At 37.8% G+C, this 22,909-nt stretch overlaps 1 protein-coding gene and 1 long non-coding RNA gene across 8 annotated transcripts in view; one reads left to right on the plus strand and one right to left on the minus strand.

The window, feature by feature from the left end:
* Positions 1–9,279, minus strand: part of REPS1 (RALBP1 associated Eps domain containing 1) — a 97,317-nt gene extending 88,038 nt beyond the window's left edge. For all 7 annotated transcript variants that reach the window (XM_056818876.1, XM_016428923.2, XM_007484633.3 and 4 more), the window contains exon 1: positions 7,905–9,279. In XM_056818876.1, coding sequence (XP_056674854.1) covers positions 7,905–8,057 — 153 coding nt within the window. In that variant the 5' untranslated portion in view covers positions 8,058–9,279. The remainder of the gene's footprint in view (positions 1–7,904) is intronic.
* LOC130457461 (uncharacterized) lies at positions 8,680–19,919 on the plus strand. Its single transcript, XR_008916687.1, has 3 exons — positions 8,680–8,784; positions 12,646–12,766; positions 13,651–19,919. It is a non-coding gene; the product is annotated as an uncharacterized LOC130457461 (long non-coding RNA).
* The last annotated feature ends 2,990 nt before the right edge of the window (positions 19,920–22,909 follow it).

A 22,909-nucleotide genomic window follows, 5' to 3' on the forward strand; every position in this document is an offset into this window, starting at 1 on the left:
CCAGATGGGAAGGCCTTTCGGATGGTCTAGGATTTACTTGCCAATTGGTGGCATATGGTCAGTAGTTGGATGATGATGGTAGCTGGGAATGATCATGTCCAATGATACCACATTTAAGTATGTAATCCAAGGAGGTCAGAAACAAAAAATGCCATATATGACAAAATATTCATAGTAGCATTTTTTATGGTAGCAAAAAAATAGGAAAGAAAAGTTAATTTCCATCAATTAATGACTAAACAAATGAATGGAAAGGAATATTTTTAAGACAAGTATGAGTAATTCAGAGAAACTAAGATTTTTAAGAACTGACAGAACAAAGTAAGCAATAAGAATAAGAACTATATAGTTATTACAATGTTAATAGAAAAAATAAAATGAAACAATGTTATATAATTATGACAAAATGTGGTGCCAAGAAAAATATAAGAAAATATACCTTTCTTTAGAGAAGTGCAGAAACTACAAGCATAGAATACTACATGTGCTGTAATATCAGATAACTTTGCAGAACTTTGGTTTTTTGGAAGTTTATGTTTTTATCTTGGTTACAAGAGAAATCCAATAGGTCTTGATCAATGACACATATAAAACCAAGTGGAATTGCACGTTGGCTATGGGAGGGGGAAGGGAGGAGGGGAGGGAAAGAACATGAATCATGTAACCATGGAAAATTTTTCTTAATCAATTAAATAAAATTAAAAAACAAACAAGAAATTCACATTGATAGGCAAAAACAATATTTGGAAATGTCTAATGTAAAAAACAAAACAAAAAAAACCTAAAACTGTTTCTTAATCTTCAAAATGATTATTTCCATATTCCTTATTGAGATTTCTTTCATTCATTCAAATATTTACTTAATGTCCATGGGCTAAACACTGTGGAGAATAAAAAGATTTATGATATAATCCATCCCCTTTGGTAGTTTATCATCTAATAGTCGAGGTAAAGAAATAAATAATATGTGTGATTCTGGCAGTTCTCTAAGAATATAAGTTCCAAAACAATTGCCAATATGCTAGTTTCCACAGGAGGAATTCTTGATACCAATGATAATTCAAGTCTGTTCCTAACACAGAATGCAACAGTTTAAGACTAATGACAGGTTGTTTTTTGTTGTTTTTTTTTAATGGGAAGGCCTTTGTTTCATGGGAGCATGGAAGTCATTCAAAAAAATTTTTTGCAACCCTCCATATAGCAAATCCAGTTCACTTGCCTCCTATTCAGTTCTAGGCCTGGTGTACCGTCCATACTCTATAATCTAATAAAACAATGTAACATAGTCTAGACAGGCACTCTTCAGACCAATTGTTTATTCCTGTATGCACTGTTAAGGCAAACCACTTATGGAACACATTCAGAAGACTCAAATGTTCCACAAAATAGTATAGAAATAGGGACATCTGAAGGATCTCCTTATCTATATGGAATTCCCCTTCAGGGGCCAGCCCCTTTGTTCAGTAAGTAGTCCTTTTTAAGGCTTGCTTGATATAAAACAATCAGGTAGAACAAAATTACTTGTTTCTAAAAGCTCTCTAGTTATTTTGTATGATTTTGACCTCCTTTGGAAGGAACATTTTTAGGCTAGTTTTACAAAATCAATGCTTTTTGGGGGCAATCAACAAACAAAAAGTACAGTGGAAGCTGATGTTCTCTACATCTTTCACTAGACATGGTTGACTGGAGTAGTCTCTTATGAAAGCTTCCTGGTTTCCATCTAATCTCTTCATTAAGGATGTCCTCAAGTCTCATGTAGAATTATACTCACCAAAAAAAAATTATTAAAGTAAGCATGTGATATGTATACTACTGATATTCTCTAGGTCACTTTGGGGAGGGGGGTCAGAGAAAAGAGAGGAAAGGAAGAAAATAAGCCTCGTTTTTTTTCCCAGGCGTTTAGTATCCTCTTTCAGTAACTCTTGAGACTCATATTCCCCAATGCCTTCAAAATTGTGCCACCTCCAACATAGAATTCTTCTATGTATATTGGCACAGTCCGAATGTTTTTTCATCTCTTTTTCTGTAACATTTGCACTTTCTCAGGCAACACATCTAAAACTGTATTATTAGAATCAAAATATAGTGGTTTCATCATCCTTGATGATATAAAGAATTATAAAAATTTAAAAGATGTTTCCCATTTTTTGTTGTCCTTCCAATTTCATCTTTAATGCCTTCAGGATGACTTTGCTTAGTTGGGTCTCCTGCCAAACTTCCTTTAAAGATTTTTAGTTGTTTCTAGATGTTTTAAAAGATGACATTATTCATAATAATCTTACAGAATTATTCTCCATAAGAAAAGTTTATCAAGAGTTTACATTCTAAATTGGTGTTGCTCTGAGTTACCATCTCTGCTTGACAAACAAACCACTATCTGAGAAAGTCTCTTGGCTCTTTTGTTTCCTCATTATTGGAAATTTTTCATTATAAATTTGTTATAATCAGTACAGATGTTCTTTTCTCCATCCATTTCCCATTTTCAATATTACTTGTTAAAATAAGGTAAGAACTATTCTAGTTACATGAAGTATCTTTTTTCTCATTTTTATATTAATTTTCATTTTTGTTATAAAGACAATGGTCTGAATGTATACACTGATAAAAAGGAATATAATTGATCTAATAAGCTACAATTTTGACATTAACAAATGCAAACAGAAAGATGGTAGTTTTCATGGAGATCAGGAAAGGAAGAACCAAAAATACTATGTAATGACAAATGGTACCATGATGAGACTTTAAGATCAGGACATGAAAGTAGTTACATGTATAATGTATAGGAGACTTTATTAACAAGAGGGTATAGTGAAAAACTGTAATAGAGGAGTAACTACTGATGCAATAAGACAATTAAGAGTTAAGCTAAAAATTGTACATTAAAAAAAAGTCAGAAGGATTTGCATCTTGGTGAAGGAAGGAATAAGTTTAAGAAAAACAACAGAGAACATGTTAGGATTGGGAAGCTGAGAAGCCTAGTAGGTTTTATTACTGGAGAAATTTATAGACCTGTTTCCACATGGCCTGTAGATAAGAATTTGACCTCAAAATTCAAGAAATCTAAAATCTGGTTGATTTACTTGATTATCTACGCTCAAACTAATTGTCTTTCTTAACTTCCCCACTTTTGAGTGTTGTCTTTCTCTGAGTCACTGAAGTTTAATACCTTCAGCAAATTGCTGACTCATGCTATTCCTACATTTCCTGACATAGTCACACCAAATCCTTCATAATTTCCATATTTGCCCCCATACTAGTCCAAACTGTGTCTACTTTATTGTTATACTCTCCTACCTGTCTTCTAGATTAGTCTTTCTCTATTCTAATCTGTCCCATATAACAACACCAAATTAACTTTTCTAAAATACTACTCTTATCAACTACTTTTCTGCACTCAAGAAGTAACAAAGCCTTTATATGTCCATCATATCAACTTCAACTATCCCAATCTTGCCATATCCAACCTAATTTCCCACTCCTTCCCCAAAGAGGTATCTTCTGGTCTAATTAGGCCAACTTACTCATTCCTGCCTTTACTTATTGTCCTATTTCCTCCACTCTAATTATCACCATTACAGTACAGCTCAAGTACTATTTAAGTCTTCTTTAACTACTCAAGTTCATATTGATTCCTTCCTTCTTTGAACTCCTACTGAACTTTTAGAATGCACTTCCTGCCTTATATTAGTTTCATGTGTGTTAGTCTCATTTCTCCAACTTGTCCAGAGGAAACTAAAGCATACAAAGAAATTAAGTAATGTGCCAAAGAGCACACAACTATCTAACAGCAGCATTAGAACTAAACCTTAGTCCTTGCATTCTTTCTACTCCACTATAGCATAAAGGCATACTTAAAGCCCCCCACAGAGCTCAATAACTACCAACAAGCCATAAGGTAGACATTAGTATATTACTAACACTATTTGGACAGAAGACATGCAGAACCAAAAAGTAGAGGTTAAGTAGATAGGATCATAGTTTTTCTCACATGCTTTCAACTTGGGACAATGATATTCCTCCTAATCTTAAACCCTACCTTTCCTCCAATGAAAAAAGTTTACTTAAACTATATGTCATACTCCCCCATATGCTATGAATTAGCCCAGTGTTTAGAAACTTCCCTCCAAGTCATTCAGCTTGTTATTTAGCATTTAGTATTATGAGTACTGCTTCAGGGAGTTTCCTCACTGTTGCCAATTTGTTGCTGATGTGACTGCTTTTGCTATTTATTTTTTGCACTTCACTCAAGGCAATAGAAATAGGTCAACTTTATTTCTAAAAACTACTTGTAAACACTTATTAAGTGCCTATTATGTCCAAGACACTAGGAATACAAAAGCAAAAAATTCCTACAAGCATTTAACACTTTCTACCACCATGTTCTCCCGTATATTCTCTCTTTCTCTCATTTTTGTGGCACTGCTCTCTTCTGATTTTCTTCCTAGCTGTCTGACCCTTTCTTCTCAGTGTCATTTGCTGAGGTCATTCTGTCTACATTTTCTGAATGTAGGTATATCCCAGATATCAATCCTGGTCCCTCTTCTTTCTTTACACTGCCTAAGAGATCTCATCAGCTTTCTTAGGTTTAATCATTCTATTTAGAAGGATAATGGTAAAACATATATACATAGTCTTCATCTTTTTTTATGAGTTCTCATGTTGCATCACTTGCTGGACATTGGGATGTCTCATGGGCATCTCAAATTCAAAAATTTTAAAACTGTATTCATCTTCACTCTCATCCCTTAGAAAGTCTACCCCTTTCCCTGTATATTTCTGTTAAAGGTATCTGCTATCTGCCCATCACTCTTTTCCTTATTCTTTATTCCATATCCAAACAGTTATCAAGTAACTGTCAATTCTAACAATGCTATCAAATCTACTTGTAAATGTTTCTCTCCAGACTGTTTCTCCATTCAGACAACCACCACCCTAGTTCTCACTTACCATCTTTCTGCTGAGGCATAATAACCTCCTATAGTTGATGTCTTTTCTGACAGTTTCTCCGTCCTCCCTCCAGTTTATAGTCCTTCACAAAGCTGAGAAACTGGTATTTCTGAAGCACAGATCTAACCATATCATTAATTTGCTCAAGAAGCATTGTCGTTGTTCAGTTGTGTATGACTCTTCATGACCCATTTGGGATTTTCTTGGCAAAGATACTGAAGTAGTTTGCCATTTCCTTCTCCAGTTTTTTTTTTACAGATGAGGAAACTGAGGCAAACAGGCTTAAGTTACTTGCCTAAGGTCACAGAGCTAATACATGCCTGAGGCCAGATTTTAACTCTGTAATAAAATTATTCTTCTTAACCCCAGGACCAGCATTTTATCCACTGCCCCCCAAAAAACCTTAGTTGTTCCCTATTGTTTCTGTGATAACATATGAACTCCTCTGGCATTTAAGGTCTTTCACAATCTGGCTCCAAACAAGCTTTCTGGCTTGATTTCATATTACTCTCCTTCGTGAACTCTTATGTTTTGGTCAAACTGTAACTGTTCCCTAATTTAGCATTCCATCTCTCACCTCCTAGCCTTTGCACAAGCTGCTTCTCTCCTCATGCTGCAAACATTTTTACCTCAGCCTCCATGAATACCTAGAACTCTTCAAACCTCAATTTGAAATATTTAAATTTTTCTTTGTATTTCCACATCCTAAAATGTTGAATTAGATATATTTTGTAAAAAGTTGAATTTTAAAATTATATGGATAGAGCTAATACATTTTGAAAAAAAGGAATAATTAAAAATCACTTTACTTGGAGGCAGTTGGGTAGCTCAGTGGATTGAGAGTCAGGCCTAGAGATGGGAGGTCCTAGGTTCAAATCTGGCCTCAGACACTTCCCAGCTGTGTGACCCTGGACAAGTCACTTAACCCCCATTGCCTAGCTCTTACCACTCTTCTGCCTTGGAACCAATATTGGTTCCAAAATGGAAGGTAAGAGTTAAAAAAAAAAAGAAAAGTAACTTTACTTATCAACATATCCTAAATTTGAGAACCCTTGGAGGTGAAATCTATCATCAGCTTTTCTTTTTTTCCCAATACACTCTAAAGCAAGAGTAGTTTTAACATGGGAAGTGTGAGAAATGACTTTTTTTTTTTTAAGATTTTGAAAACTATTTGGATTTCTTTTTAAAAACTGTTCTTAGATACAATTTATCTTATGCACCTAATATCACTTATCTAAAAAAGGGTACAAAAAACTTTTTTAATAGTTAAGAACCCCCAGAACGTTCCCAGAACTCAAAGAATGCAGTAAGAGAATATGCTAATTTCTACAAAAAGAACCATGTCTTTAATGTGCATGATCAAACAAGATCTCTATGAAGTCTAATTCCAAAAATCCATATTTAGAAAATGATTCTGTATTATACTTTTAAACAAAGCACTAAGTCAACTCTATCTACTACTAAGATATGAGCTTGTGATTCCTGGCTGTCATTCAAATCTGATACATAAGACACTAAACTTTTTGCTTCAAGGTTAAAATGAAGCAATTTGACATATATAAGATAAAGAGATAGTAGTCATTCAAGATAGATAGAGCTTACACAAAATATCTTCTGAGTTGTTACCCCTATAGAGATGCTACAATTTCTTTTCTTTCCCTGTGTTTTCGTAAATTGAAAGATTTTGGAGACGGAAGTGCATAACCTAGTTAAATTCCCATTTTACAACTGAAGAAACCAAAACTCAAGAGTTTAACTTTAGAAGTAATGGAGCTGAAAGACAAAATTCCAAGTTCCTAGACCATTGCTTTTGCTACTTTACTATATTATGCATTGATCAGAAACTTGGTGATTCAAATAATTGGTTTGCATCAGTATTTTTAAAGTGAAAGGTTAGAACCTGTTAAAGATATTGTTTAGGCAAGATCTCTCTAGTTAGTCATGCCTCCTATTAAATAGATGTTGTATTAACACTCGGGCACACTGAACACAGAATGCCCATTTTTCTTAAAGGCTAAGAAATAAAAAGACCAGCTTTTAAAATCAATTTCTATTTTTAACCAGTAGTTTAAGTCTGTAATAACGGAGAGGAGAAAATACCTTTTTGAACTTGAGGGGGTAAATGTTATTCTATTATTTATAAGGTTAATTAGAAGCAAAATTCCATAAATAACTAAGTTTTTTATTTTTCATGTGTATGAAAAGTCTAAACTGACTAGTTTTCTTTCAACTCTTGAAGAACCTTTTAATAAAGGAAAGGAAGGGAACGGAGGGGAGGGGTGTAATTTTAAGTTTCTACCTGTTCTGACAACTTTAATTCCCTGTTTTCCCAGTTACCCAGTTTTACACCCGAAATTATAACTACTAAAATTCCTTCAGGTGGAATTTTTTCACGGGCAGAAAACATATGGTATATAGAGCAAGTTAGTATCCAATTTGACTCGAGTATTTGAGCACATAGTAGATAACTGAGCTTGTAGCTGGCGGTAGGATGTCAAAAAATGAATCCCTGCCCTCAAGAAATTTAATGGGGACAAAACATGTACATAGATAATATATAGTGGAAATAATGTAGCATATACATGAAGACACGTACGAAACTGGTACACCGATAATACAGAGCGAATACTTATTCTGCATTTAAAAGTTTTATAAGACTTATTCTGCTGCCCCCAAACTATATCCATGAAACTAATCTTCACCTTCCTCTTTTTTGCCCTTAGAGTAGGACTCTATCCACAGGCACCTGCTGCCCCCCTTCTTCGGCTGAGACCTAGAAAGATTCAATTTGCTGATCCCCAGCCCTTCCATGGAAATGGTGTCGTTTTCTCGTGCCTATGGCAGGCAGGTAGGGGAGCCAGCGCTCCAGGGTTGCAGGGGCCTCCCTTGCCACCCATCCTGGCCCGGTGGATCCGACTCCAGGAAGACCATTTGGCGAAAGGGAAGAGCGCACTAACCTGTAAGACCACCTCGTTGGGGAGCTGCGCGGCCCGGAACAGCTCCACCACCCTCCCGTTGGACGCCACCTTCTTGGTGCTCTCGATGTCGCAGTAGGAGAAGAGATCGGAGTAGTATTTCTGCTCTGCATCGCTCAGCGTTAATCCCTCCATCTTCTTCCCCACCCCCCTTCCCTCGCTCCTCACCGCCGCCCCGCCCCGCGACCCCGGGGCGGCGGGGCCTGGGGCCCGGCTTTTCTCCGGAACCCCTCGAACTCAGTAGCAGGGAGATAGAGCCTGGGCCGGCCGCCAGGCAGCCCCCCTACACCACCGCCCTAGCCACGACTCGGAGGCACGCACGCACGCCGGTTCTGGTCTGGCCAGAGACCTGGTCTACTTCCCCCTCTCCCCGCCGCCGGCCGGCCGGGACACAAGCAACAGGGCTGGGGCGCCGGAGACGCGCCCACCTTTCGAGGAGGAAGCTCCTTCTAGCCCGACTCCAGGGTCGGTTCCGAGGCGCGAGGCCCAAGCTCGGGCTCCGGGACCTACAGCGGCGCCGCGAGGCAAAGGCGACCTCTCCGAGCAGCCGCCTCCGCCGCGGGTTCGAGCCGCCCCCTCTTCTTCCCTCCCCCTGCTCCTCACTCGACTTCCCGCCTAGCTTCCTCTTCCGCCCACCCTTTCGGGGTCAACCCCCACGAGGAGCGGCTGCAACCGGGAGAAAGTTGTGGGGCTTTTAAGCTAAAGTTTCTGGGGGCGCCGGGCTGAGTGCGGTTACCGCTCCGCCTCCCTCCGCCGCCATTTACTGCGCTCCAACCCCGCCGCGGACGTGCCAGCACTAACACTGACAGCGGTCGCAGCAACGGCAGCAACAGCGACGGCAGCAGCAGCGCCAGACCCGGATGTGAGGCCGAAGGCGAGCGAGCGCGAAGGCGGAGTGGGAGGGGGAAGAGAGGGAGGAAGAGGGAGAGGGAGAGGAGAGAAAGAGAGAAAACCCCCAGCAAAGGCTTGTGCCTTTCCCGAGAGAGGAAGACGGAAACAGTGCCCTCTGCTGGCAGGCGCTTCCCCCCCAAGGCCAGAAAGACGACCAACCCGGCAGCAGCCTAGTCCAAGAAGAGTTAGACAAATTTTCCCACTTCAGTAAGGGTCCCCAATACCTAAAATGCGCTCCCTGCTTCTGACCTCCTCTCCTCAGACTTCAAGTCCCAACTAAACTCCCACCTCCTACAGGAAGCCTTTCTACACCTTTCATTCCAGTGCTTTGTCACTTGATTATTTCCCATTTATCCCCCCCCCCCCCAGATTGTAAACTTCCTGAGGGCAGGGATTATCTCTGTGCCTTTTAAAAATTTAGCCTTAGCATTATGCCTGGCACATAGTAGGCACAATAAATGTTTAATGAATTGATGGAAATATGGTGTAATTATTATTAGCTTACATTGCCCAAATGGTTACTATTCGTTCTTTATTATTATATCATAACTATAATTTTTTTAAAACATTCTTTTCTTGACATTGATATAGCACTTTTTGCTTTTTTTTTTAACCCTTACTTCCTGTCTTAATAACTATTCTAAAACAGAAGGGCAAGGGCTAGGCAAATTGGGGTAAGTAACTTGCCCAAAGTTACCAAGCCAGTACTTTTAGTCTTTCAGAATATTCACATAAACAATTAAAGGAAGCCATTTTACCCTCCCAGTCTTGCTGGAAAGTAGATGGTTGCTTTCATGTATTCATGTCCCTTCCATTTTCTCATTAAGAATTGGACACCTCAAGATCCTATTTCCATTAGTCAATCTCAAACATTGGGGTTAGGCTAAATGAGACCTCCCTAGAACCAGAATGATAGTGCCCAGATAACCTATTTAGATTGTCTGAAGAAACTTGGTAACACTCTAAGGGGCACCTATAAATTTGGCAAGCTAGTTCAGAAGAGAAGATTGAATCAAGTGTTACACTCCAACAAAATTCCTAAGAAGGGACCCTTAGACTTATGAGAAAGAACTGTGGGTGTAGAAACACAGAAGAAAAGTATATGATTTATAACTTGTTTATATGGATATGATTTGGGATTTGGGTTTTAAAAGATTATTACAAAAATGAATAATATGGAAATAGGTATCAAGTGATAATACATGTATAACCCAGTGGAATTGCTTATCATCTCCAGGAGGTGGAGGGAAAGAACATGGATCATGTAAGCATGGGAAAATATTTTTAAATAAATAAATAACTATTAAAAAAATTTTTTTTAAAAAGAAGGGACCCTAAGTCAGAGGAAGTAAGGAAAACCCTTAACTTTGGTTTTCAATTAATCCCTGTTTTGGCTAAAGGAGAACCTTGCAAACTTCCCAGGATACCTAAGATTTTGAACTTCTCAACCATATCCTAACACTATCTTCTAGGACATTAGTGACAAGTTGCAATTTGGGGAGGGCATTTTTACACAAAGAGCTTGGCAAAGACATGATAGAATATCCAAGGGGAACTTCTTGAGTAACCCAAAATGGAAGAAAAGTTTTTCAAGCAACCAGAAATTATGAGTTACCCCTTTGCCATGTCTACTTTTCTCTGGACTCTGTAAATACTAGTGAGAAAATATAGACTTGAGGGGAAGGGATAGTTTTTTTCTACCGACTGTTAACTGTAATAAATAAATATCCCGTTCTAAAACTATTTGAAGATTATTGACTAAATGAAACCAACTGATAATCATAGTAGGAAGTACACCAGCATGGGGGCTTGAGCTGAGAATACTAAAAAGGCATCTCCTCCCCCCCACCACCCTACATCCCTGCAGAGCCCCACTCTCTGGGGCTCTGACCTCAGTATCAGTGCTAGTTAGGATAGTTATCTCATAGCCTGGGATATGAGTAAAATGAGGAGGATTGTACTAGATAGAAGGTCTTTGAGCTCTCTTCCAGGTCCAGATCTAAGATGTTCCTCTATAACCAAAGGGCTATAAAACAGTACATATCCTTTGACCCAGCAATACCATTAAGTGGGATGGGGGGGGGGGGGGAGTAGCTATATGTACAAGAGTGTTTAAAGCAGCTCTTTTTGTGAGGGCAAAAAATTGGAAAGTGAGGGGATACTCATCAATTGAGGAGTGGCTGAGTAAGTTATAGTATATGATGGTAATGGAATATTATTGTATTGTAAGAAATGATGAGCAAGAGGAGCTCAGAAAAACCTGGAAAGAAGCACGCAAACTAAAGCAGAGTAAAATAAGCAGACCAGGAGAACATTGTACCCAGTAAATACTATATGATGAACAACTGTGAATAACTTAGTTATTCTCAGCAATACAATGATCTAAAACAATTTCAAAGGACTCATGATGACAAAAAATACCATATGCTTCCAGAGGAAGATCTGATGGAGTCAGGATCCAGACCAAAGCAAACTTTTTTCATTTTCTTAATTTTTTTTGTTCAAGTTTTCTTCCACAAACAGATTAACATGGGGAAATGTTTTGCATGATTGTACACATAAAATCCATATGAGATTGCTTACAATCTCAGCAGGGGCATGAAGGGAGAGTATGGGTAAGAATTTGAGGCCCCAAATTCATTTTAAAATTTTGAAAACTGTTTTTACATGTAATTGATATAAGTCCAATATGAAGGATTGAGAGTCAGGTGAAATGGAGAAAAAGTTGGATTTGAAATCAAAAGACTTGGGTAAAAATGTTAGGTCTGTTACTTTCTACTTGTGTCATAAACCTCTTTGTTTCAGCATTTTCATCTAAAAGACAAGGAAATTGTACTAGCTGACCTTTGAATTCCATTCTAATTCTAAATCTATGATCCTATAAAGACCTTCACAAAGCAAGACAACAAAGTAACTGTTAACCAGAGTGGCCATGGGTTGGCTCAGATCTTTCTATCCCATATGAAGATTAAGATACCGGATACCTTGTCATGCAAATAATCAGTAGTTTTTAGTATAAATTGATCCCCCTTCCCAGATTTATATTCCATAACATTTATTCCATTGCAGTCTAGGCTGGAAGTATGATTTTTTTATTATGCTCTTATATGTCATCATCATCATCATCATCATCGTTGTTCCTTAGAATTATAGAATTCAAGAATCTTTAAATATTTCTAAGATAATTATTGTTTTATGGTATTTGTTTGCATCACTTCATACTGAATTCACACCCTAGTTTCTTCTAGGCATACACTCCGTTTAGTACTCCTCTTTCTATCCTCAGATGTGCTCATTAATGCCATCCCTTTGATGGCAGATACTGCTGAAGATTTCAAATTCCTTCTCCCAGAACTTGTTTATGAACCCTCACCAAATATCTAACACTCAACATCAACAGTAACTATTTATCTGAGAAGCAATAATTAGCTGAGTAGAGTAAAGCAAAGGTGAAACCAATTCTATGTGTATAAATATTTATCTCATTCATAGTATGCTGTTTCTTCTATCTTACAAATCAAGGTATAAGCTGTTTGATTTTACATTTATGTTTATATAGTATTCTACAATTTGCAAAACACTTTTCCCACACTGGCCCCGTCAGGTAAGGATTACTATTATCATTTTTTCATGTGAGAAAATAAGGCTGAAAAGAATTCTTTGGCCATATCAAACAACCAATCCTTTGCTTGATATAGGATACCATACTATCTTCTTTACATCTCATTTAAAATAGAAAATATTTTAAGTTTTGAAAGGTACTTTACAAATATCCAATTTAATCTTTACAAAAACCATGTACTAAAAGTGCTGTTGCTATCATCATTTACAGATGAGGAAACTGAGCCTAAGAGGGCCATACAACTAGTAACTATCTGAGGCAGAATTTGAACTCATCTCTTCCTGACTCCAAGTCCAGTACTCCAGCCATTGTGCCATCTTTATATATTACAGTAAGTTAATATTTTAAAGAACATTTGAGTTGGAACTTTGACAAGTCTGAAGCTCTGTCCACACCAAAATTTGTAGAGGGAGGAAATATAATCTAGTCAAATTATCTCCTCACTATCTAATCTGACTGACCAGATGGATGTCAGCAGCTCTTTCAGCCCTTCTGTTTGTTTAATTCAATTCAACTACACAACTGTTTATTCCTCAATCAATCAATTGGCAACTACTTAAGCATTGGGGACAGAGCAAAAATGATCTAGTCCCTACATGCAAAGTATGTTCATTCTTTTGGGGGAAAACACACATATAATTTTGTTACTACTTATTTTTTATTATCTGTAATATAATTTGTAAACATAATAATATAATGCATATGATTTGTTATAAAAGCATAATAAGTTATGATAAATATATGTTTGTCTAAGAGGAATACATACATATTTAAGCATATATAGAATATACATAAAGCTGTTTTGAGAGGGAGAACACCACAGGCAGCTAGGGATAAGCACTTGCTTCATACAAAGTGCTATGCTAGGCAGATTGGCTAACATGACAGCAATGGAAAGTAATGAATGCTGGAGGGAATGTGGCAAAGTCAGGACATTAATGCATTGCTGGTGGAATTGTGAATTGATCCAACCATTCTGGAGGGCAATTTGGAACTACACCCAAAGGGCGATAAAAGACTGCCCTTTGATCCAGCTATAGCACTGCTGGGTTTGTACCCCAAAGAGATAATAAGGAAAAAGACCTGTACAAGAATATTCATAGCTGCACTCTTTGTGGTGGCCAAAAATTGGAAAATGAGGGGATGCCATTCAATTGGGGAATGGCTGAACAAATTGTGGTATATGTTGGTGATGGAATACTATTGTGCCCAAAGGAATAATAAAGTGGAGGAATTCCATGGAGACTGGAACAACCTCCAGGAATTGATGCAGAGCAAAAGGAGCAGAACCAGGAGAACATTGTACACAGAGACTGATACACTGTGGTACAATAGAAGGTAATGGACTTCTCCACTAGTGGCAATGTAGTGATCCTGAACAGCTTGGAGGGATCTATGAGAAAGAACACTATCCACATTCAGAGGAAGACGTGTGGGACCAGAAACACAGAAGAAAAACAACTGCTTGATTACATGGGTCAAGGGGATATGGTTGGGGATGTAGACTCTAAATGATCATCCTATTGCAAACATCAACAACATGGAAATAGGTTTTGAATAAGGTCACATGTATTACCCAGTGGAATTGTGCATCAGCTACAGGAGGGGGAGGGGGAGGGAAGGGAGGGAAAGAAAGAATATGATTCTTGTAACCAAAGAATAACGTTCTAAATTGACTAAATAAAAAAATAAATTAAAAAAAAATTTAAGTGCTGTGCTAGGAGCTAAGGGAGATACAGTTGTTAAATCACAGGCCCTGCCTTCATGGAATTTAATTAATTAATTAATTGGGGACCTTATTGCTCTATTATTAACCTATTAGTAAGCAGTCCATTGGCATATTTCAGTGGATAGAACATCAAAGGGTTATTGTGAAGAATAAATTAGATAAGCCAAAGTTTTTAATCAACTCTGCAGAAGTAAGTCACTCTTATTATTGACTGTGGTTCTGAAAGTACTTTCCCCTGGATGCCACATTTCATATAGAAGAGGCCACCAAACAACTCATTTCATGTCCAATTTTAGAATAAAATGGAACCTGTTCCCCATTTCTGTGGAAAAATGAACAAATGAATGATCAAGTTAAGGAAAAAGTATAAGTAACCCTTCCACACTTGACTTTCTCCATCTTGGTTTAGATATATCATTTAGATAAATCACATGTTGGCATAAGGAACTAAATGGGAATTTGGGGGGGATTTTTCAGAAGCCACAGAAGCCACACAAAAGCCAGTAGATAACACAGAAAAAATTTAGAAACCCAGAAAAGCATAAAATAGCCTATGACCAAATACTTAACCCAAATATATAATAAAGACATAGTAAAAAAAAGTACCAGTTGGTATGGTGGAAGAGGAAAGCAAAGGAAATCATAGGGCTGTTTTCTTTGGTATATGGAGAATCTGAATTGCAGAGGCTGTGAAGCAAGAGGTCGAAATGATGTTAGCCATGAGGCTAGGAAAGGGGAAGTATCAAGTACAGGAGGGCTGGACAGTGATGGTAACAACAGCTAGGAAATCTCATGGTTAAAAAGGACTAACAATTGCCATATCTTAGTTGCTATCTTCAGATGTAACCCTCTTAATCACATGGAGCAAGTGTCAAGAAGGCTCATGGTATAAAAGGATGAGAAAATCTGTCTCTATCTGCTTCTATAACAGTGATTCGTATTTCCAGTTGTCATTGTTAACCATTCCCAATATTCAATTGCTTAAATGCAACCACTCAAATACAATGCATCATTAATGTTCTAATGTCAATGCTTTATTCCTCCATTAGCAAAAGGATCATATTACCTAAAGAATCATATAGGCATCGTAATAAAAAAAAAAAGGATTCCTTTTGTCTCTTATTAATAAGTGTAGGGGGCAGCTGTGTAGCTCAGTGGATTGAGAGCCAGGCCTAGAGACGGGAGGTCCTAGGTTCAAATCTGGCCTCAGACACTTCCCAGCTGTGTGACCCTGGGCAAGTCACTTGACCCCCATTGCCTAGCCCTTACCACTCTTCTGCCTTGGAGCCAATACACAGTATTGACTCCAAGACGGAAGGTAAGGGTTTTATAAAAAATAAAAATAAAAAAATAAGTGTACATTTAATTCATTTCCCAAAAATACAAAAGTGTTTCTATGATTTAGGAGTGCTAAAAGTTGGTAGGGAAGTATAAAATTATTGTTTGACCTTAACTGATGTAATGTCTGGTCTCTATAATTCTAGACTCCTTTCTTATGTGTATAAGATCAGGTCTCAGAAACTTTCCTAGCAATCATTTAGCCTCTAACTGCCTCAGTTTCCTGTAAAATGAGAAAAAATAGTAACACCTACTTTACAGAATTGTTGTGAGGGAGCATCTGGGTGGCTCAGTGGATTGAGAACCAGGCCTAGAGACAGGAGGTACTACGTTCAAATCTGGCCTCTGACACTTCCCAGCTGTGTGACCCTGGGCAAGTCATTTAACCCCCATTGCCTAGCCCTTACCACTCTTCTACCTAGGAGCCAATACACAGCATTGACTCCAAGACAGAAGGTAAGTGTTTAAAAAAAAAAAAGAATTGTTGTGAGGATCAAATGAGATAACAGTTACAAAGTGCTTAGCATAGTACCTATCACATATTAAGTACAATATGAAGGATAACTATTATTATAATGATGATTATAATATGCTTTTGCTTCCTAGAATTTTGTGGCTCCACAAGCTCATTGTGAAAAATAAAAATGAAGAAGAATTGCTTGTTATAGAGTATATACATGCAAGTACACATTTATACAAGCTATATTAAAAAACAAGGTCTTTTCTCCTTGTTAGATGTTTGCGTATTAGAAGTTTATTCCTTATTCTCCATGGAATCTGTTAGCATTCCTATTTGGACTCCCAAGAGTTTTTTTAAAAAGCCATAAGCCCCAAACCTTACTTGAGAGAACAATACAAGACCATTCTTCTAGTACATGACAGATAATAGGCACCTGAAAGTGTTAATTATCTCTTGCTTTTTTGCTTTTTCCTCTAAACAAAACTTAAAAGGTCTCTCTTTTTTACCTATAATCACTTGATAGATAAAGTATAGCTCCATAGCATTTGGTATTATAGAAAAGATCTCCCTTATCTCCTTTGTTAAGCTAATCTTGAATAAATCAGAAAGCTTTTGAATCCCATACCCTCATCCCCCCTCAAGTAATTACTGTACTCAAAGATACCAAAACTTAGATCTAGAAGCCTAGATAGTAGGTAACGTGTTGCTCTTCACTAATGACTATCATGAAACTCCCTAAAAGGATGAAGCATTTCTAACACACATTAGAGATGACTTTTTCCTATCCAAAAAGAGAAAACGATCTCACTTTTCTAATCTAGGGAACTGCCACATTATCTCACCATTCATGATACTGCTGTGCCCTACTCCCACCTTCTGTATCTGTAAAGATCATCTTTCAACAACTTTTTTTGAAACACCTAAGTCTAGGGAAGAAAATACCAAACCTTTGCCCCATGAAAGACCTCTGAGAGATTGCCCCCCTCTCCTTCTGTCTGACACTTTCACCTCATCTTTATTGCCAGTAAAGGACCCTTCCAACAAGGGTCCACCAAACCCTCTCTGGGGAGGAAATCTGCAATGATCAGTGCTGAACTGGCTCCTGGGTAGAAGTGCCAACCAGTATTGCATTACAGAAAGCCACAGGCTACAGTGGGTCTGCCTTTTGCCACTGCCCAGAGCTCCCTCTTCAGTGGCTGTTCCAGGGGACCCAGCCACTGCCCACTGTGTGCCACTGCTAGAACCTGTGTCTCTGCCCCTTGCCAAGATCTGTACCTTTGCTTTGCCAGATATTGCTACCCCTTGTGTCATTTCAGGATAGCTGCCATTTTGGAGGCCTAAGATTTTCTGACCTGTTATGGGATGGAGTGTAGGCCTGAGCATCATTCTCTTGGACCTTCTGGGGCCTGACTCTACTCTATCTTGGCATGCCAGGGCTTCCAGTGTTGGCAGAGCTGTAGTTGCTGCTATCCCAGGACTCTGACTCTATAGACCTCTGCTCAGAGAAAGTCACAAATAAAATAAATAAATAAGCAAAATAAAGTAAATAAAAATAATAATAGGCAAAATAAAAAGCAACAGAGCCAAAGACCCTTCTAGGTCAGAATAGATGTACTCTATTCCACATGGGCAAGTAGTTGCTATTTCCACTCATGTTAGGGAAATGCTCATGGGCCCTGGGTTCTGTATGTTTCTAGAGTCCCTAAATTCAGTCACCAGAGAGAATTATAGTTCATGGTTCACAGTTTGGTGTGAGAGTAGAAACTATTTAAACTGGTGTGGCAGTCCTGCCTATCCTCAACTAGTAAAATGGAGTACAACTGGCACATTTGACCGTAAATCTGGTTATAGAAATGCCTCTGGGATCCAGAAGAGACTATCATTGTCCCTTCAAGCAAGTACTTCCCACAATGATTTGCATCAAAGAATTACAATAAAATCTATAGGGCAAAAGTATACTTGGTCTCTCAAATTCCAAATTAAAAAACAAACACAACTCTATTTATTCTTCCTTTTCTTTTGTTAAAACCCTTATCTTCTATCAGAGTATCAATGCTAAGACAGAAAAGCAGTAAGGGCTAGGCAATTGGGATAACGTGACATGTCCAGAGTCACACAATTAGAAAGAATTTGAAGCTATATTTGAACCCAGATCCTTCAGATCTTCCTTCCTTCCCGGCTGTGCTACCTACCTGCCCCCAAAATGAATTTATTCATAACAGTTGTCAAACAATAATAAAATTCTGCCTTCATTTGCATTCTCTCACTGTTATGGGCCTTCTTGCTATCTCTAAATCACTGCCATCACTGTATCATATACATTACAGGACTGAAAAGGGTTCATTCAGGTGCATTGTTATTTCCAACAAGCCATTCAAAACCAATCAGTTTACACAGGTCTCCCTAGCCACAGTGCAGTGATAAGGACCATAAAAACATTCAGGCCTAGGAGGGGAAGAAGACAACTAGTTTTTCTGCTTTTGTCCCTTTCTGATGAGGAGAAAATCTTTTCCATCTCCAAAAACTCAGTCCCCTCCAGGCTGCTTTGAGGTTAGTAGAACTTTGAGGAGGCTTAAATTACTAGGTTAGAGGTTCCCACAAAGGGAGAGGGCCTAAAACACAGTTTACTGTGATTATCTTCAAAATTCAGTTCTTAAAGACCCAGAATATATACATTGTTCACTTCTTGCTGAACAGCCACAAGCAGTTTACTTTCTACTCTCCCAGAAGTTAGGAGTGCCTCACCATAAGGATTCACTGTTTCTAGAGGCCACCAAAAGCACTACCTGAAGCATGAAGCCTAATCTGATCTCTCCCTCTGCACTGACCATCTACTTCAAGGAGATCATTCTTTTCCAATCCTGCAATACTGAGCCAATTATTCCTTACTGGGGCCTGACTCAGGAAAGTTCCCTTGCAGTTTAGATTCAATATTGGAATAAAATAAGATTCCCCTAAGTCATCCAACAGTTAACAAAAAAGAGATTTACTTAACCATGCAAGACTAGTTGATTCAGGCAAGTGGCATTCCCTCACCTAAATTACCCTTTGTGATCCATCAGCCAAACCCTCAGAGAATCCTGGAATTCTTCTTGACTATGTATGCAAGGAATGAAGAAATGATGCCAAAAGTCCGAGTCTTTAGTACCCTGAGTCAACCAAGTTTTGGGGAATATCTCAGTATCATCTAAGGAAAAATATTAATCTATAATTGAGTGGGCTTGGGGGAGGTTGTTAGGGTATTGTTCCTATCACAAAAGAATACATTCCCAAATGGCTTTTTAATACTTCACCATACTAATTTATACTAGGTCAGAAATAAGTAAATGGGGAAAATGAGACAATTTGTACAATGAACCAAGGAAAATTTGAGGCACTTACCTTCTGGTTTTCTATCTCAAATTCACTTATATTTTGAATTATTTGGAGTAGCATTCCATAACTTTTCTGAATGATTTAAGCCAAGGTCTTTTTTGAAGCATAAGCAACATTCTTTCCTATATATTCCAAGGCATATCTATTTCAAACTGATGTCTTGAGACATCTATTTTTAAAGGTATGTCTTACAAAGTGTGGTTGCAAATTTAAAGGTGTAGGAACTTATGTGAAAGCAGCAGCAAATAACAGCTGATTAATGTCAAATACAGAGTCACAACTAGGAAAGGGCAAACAATGATATGACTCAGGAGGCTCAGTTTAGTGGGTACTGACAGAATTTGCCATCCTCCCAAAACCTCGTGCTAGCAAAGGTAGTTAGTTAAAATAGGAATCTACTAGAGGGTAGGTTCTTCTGTCTCATCTTGCCTCCCCCCACTCAGAGGACCAAGTGAGGGCATTTTTCTTGCCAATTGCTCCAGGCACAGCACGTGATACTTGTCCTAGGCAGAAAAATTGCTGGTTGTGGCTCTGGAGAAATATATATATATATACATATATATATATATATTTGAGACATATATATATATATGTCTCAAACTTAAAAATAAGTATTTCCTTACACAGTTTCTCTTTTTAGTCACATTCCTAAATAATTCTGGCTCAAATATTACATGAACTATGGTATATAGAATGTTTATTTTATTTTTAAGCCCTTACTTTCTGTCTTAGTATCAAGGCTAAAACAAGAGCAGTAAGGGCTAGGCAATTGGAGTTAAGTGACTTTCCCAATGTCACATAGCTAGGAAGCGTCTAAATCCAAACTTGAACCCACATCCTCCTGACTCCAGACTTGGCACTCTAGTTATTGTGTTATCTACGTTCCCCAGTATTTATTTTATTTTTATGTCATTAAATCAGAGCTCTGCTGGCTACTGTTCTAGGGATCTAACACTAAAGGGTTTTCTTTCAGATATGATTATGAGCCTCTTTCCAATGTGTTTCTTTTAATATCAAATTCCAGTTAATATCTTCCCAATAGGAATGTAACCAGTGGATCTCTCCTTAATATCATTTAAGCAATCCCTTTTTACCAAAGAATATTTACTGAGAAAGTATAATGAGGATAGAAGTATAAAACTCTTCTAAACAAAGAACAAATTCTCTCTACCACCTCAGGCCCTCAGGAAAGTGGACTCCAACTAAAAGTGATTGTTACTAAACTAAAATTCCCCTCTACCCCTACTACGTTCATTTCTGCTGGTGGCAGAGTAGATAGATGCCACCCCTTTGCATTCATGGTGTGGTGTGTCTCAGCTGCCAGGCTGAATCACTTCTGGGCTGGTTCCTCACCAGACTTTGCTGCTGTGGCTATCAATAAACTTTACTATTAACTCTAATCATCCAGCTTTTATTGACTCTTCTGACTTGTCAAAGCTTAAAATGTCATCTGTTCTGTTTCATACTCATTCCATCCAAGATCAGAGAAGAACAGATACAACAGGCAGAAATAGAGGAGGCACAATGTGTTCATTCCCACGTAGTGATAGGATAGGGAAAATGGACAGTTACTAGCAGCAGACCATTGCTACCACTGTTACTACCTCTCCATCCAGTGGCTTACATTTCTTGTATCTCTTCACTCAAAATCTTCCAGGGAAGAGACAGGCATATGAGGTAGCCACCAATTTGATACTTTTATACAGACATTCAGTTCTGGGTCAACAGTCAAATCACTCTGTAACCTTCCAGGAACAGTCAGGTTATCTGTTCAGGGAGAGGAAGGGTTCCTCTATTACCCAATTTCAGAAGCAGGCTCAATAAGTTGCCTCTTCACTGATATGCAGAAGGCAAAGCATATTAGACAGGCTCATAGGGTCTAGGCCCTTACTGCCCAGTCCCACCATTATATAAAAATATTTTATATATGTTTTATTATTTATTTCTATTTATTTATTATTTATTTTATTATTATATAAATATATTCATTTATTATTAAATGAATATACTTATATATTCATTTAAGGATGTATTTTTGACTGAATACATTTACCTCCTTTTTTTTAAAGCACACACACACACACACACACACACACACAACCATATACAAAATTGTCAAAAGATTTTTAAAAAACTAACAGGAAAAATGACAAAATCAACTTTACATATAAATCACACACACACACATATATATATATATATAAAACTTTCCTTAATTTCTTTTCAATTTTCCTTAATATCTTTAAAAATATGAAATCTTGAACATGGAGAATTTTGGTTCGTACGAATAAATTTTGTGGTAAGTAGGTGGCTCAATGGATAGAGAGCCAGGACCCCAGACAGGAGGACTGGGTTCAAAACTGGCTTCAGACACTCCCTCCCTGCCTGTGTGACCCCAGGGAAGTCAATTAATCCCAAATAGCTAGCCCTTCACTGGTTTTCTGCCTTGGAACCAATATTTAGTGTTGTTTTCAGTTTAGTGTTTAGTTTGTTTTTCTAAAGAATAAATGTAATAACCTCTGTATAATTAATATAAATGGATTTGTATAATAAAATGTTGAATTTAATTTTCTTAGCACATATCTATTTTAGAAGCAACTTTGGAAGCTGCAATAATGTAAACTAGTTGGTTGTCCAAGATAATAAGGTAACTAAACAGTATTCCAAATTCAACTTACATTGAAACTGGTTTCATTTTCTAGGAGTCTCCAGGACCAAGGAGAACTTGAGAATAGCCTGTACTTTCTAGAGTTGGATTTTCTCTTCCACCAGAGACGTAAGCATTTACCGAAAGTAGTTCAGTTGCACAGAAGAATTATTACGATTTGCCAAATGTGCCCAATATATGGCTAGGATGTAGTGGAGATGCTGAGACTGATTTGATATGAGTATCGGACAAATGTAAGTTAACTCATTCCTTGGGATTCCAGAGATAAATTTTAAGCATTGCTATTTTAATGGAGAAGTTGAGTTCTGAGGAGGCTGTGCAGGTTAAGATAAGCAAACTTCACTTTTGCCATATTCAGTTTAATTTAACAATGAGATCAGAAGCTAAAGACATTTTTAAACATGAGAATCACACATAACTGAATTCCTTAGTAAGTATATGGGCAAACAAGTAGATTTGTGTCCTCTACAACGTAAAATTCACAGGAAGCTAGTCAGCTAGAGAGCATAGTGGAGAGAGTGCAGCATTTAAAATTAGGAAGACTAAGGCAGCTATAGGGCTCAGTGAATTGAGAGTTAGGCTTATTGATAGGAGGTCCTGGATTCAGATTTGACCTTAGACACTTCCTAGCTGTATGACCCTGAGCAAATCACTTAACCCCCATTGCCTTGCCCTTACTGCTCTTCTGCCTTGGAAGCAATACATAGTATTGATTTCAAGACGAACATAAGGGGGTTTAAAAAAATGAAATTAAATTAGGAAGACAAGTTCAAATCAAGTGAACCTGAGTGAATTCTTTAACCTCTTTTAATATGTTTTTTTCCTTCTGTAAAACGGGGATAATAATGGCATTTTCCTCAAAGGGTAATTGTGACATTTAAATAAGATAATATGCAAAAAGTAC

Source organism: Monodelphis domestica, chromosome 2 (assembly GCF_027887165.1).
Source record: "Monodelphis domestica isolate mMonDom1 chromosome 2, mMonDom1.pri, whole genome shotgun sequence".
Taxonomy (NCBI): domain Eukaryota; kingdom Metazoa; phylum Chordata; class Mammalia; order Didelphimorphia; family Didelphidae; genus Monodelphis; species Monodelphis domestica.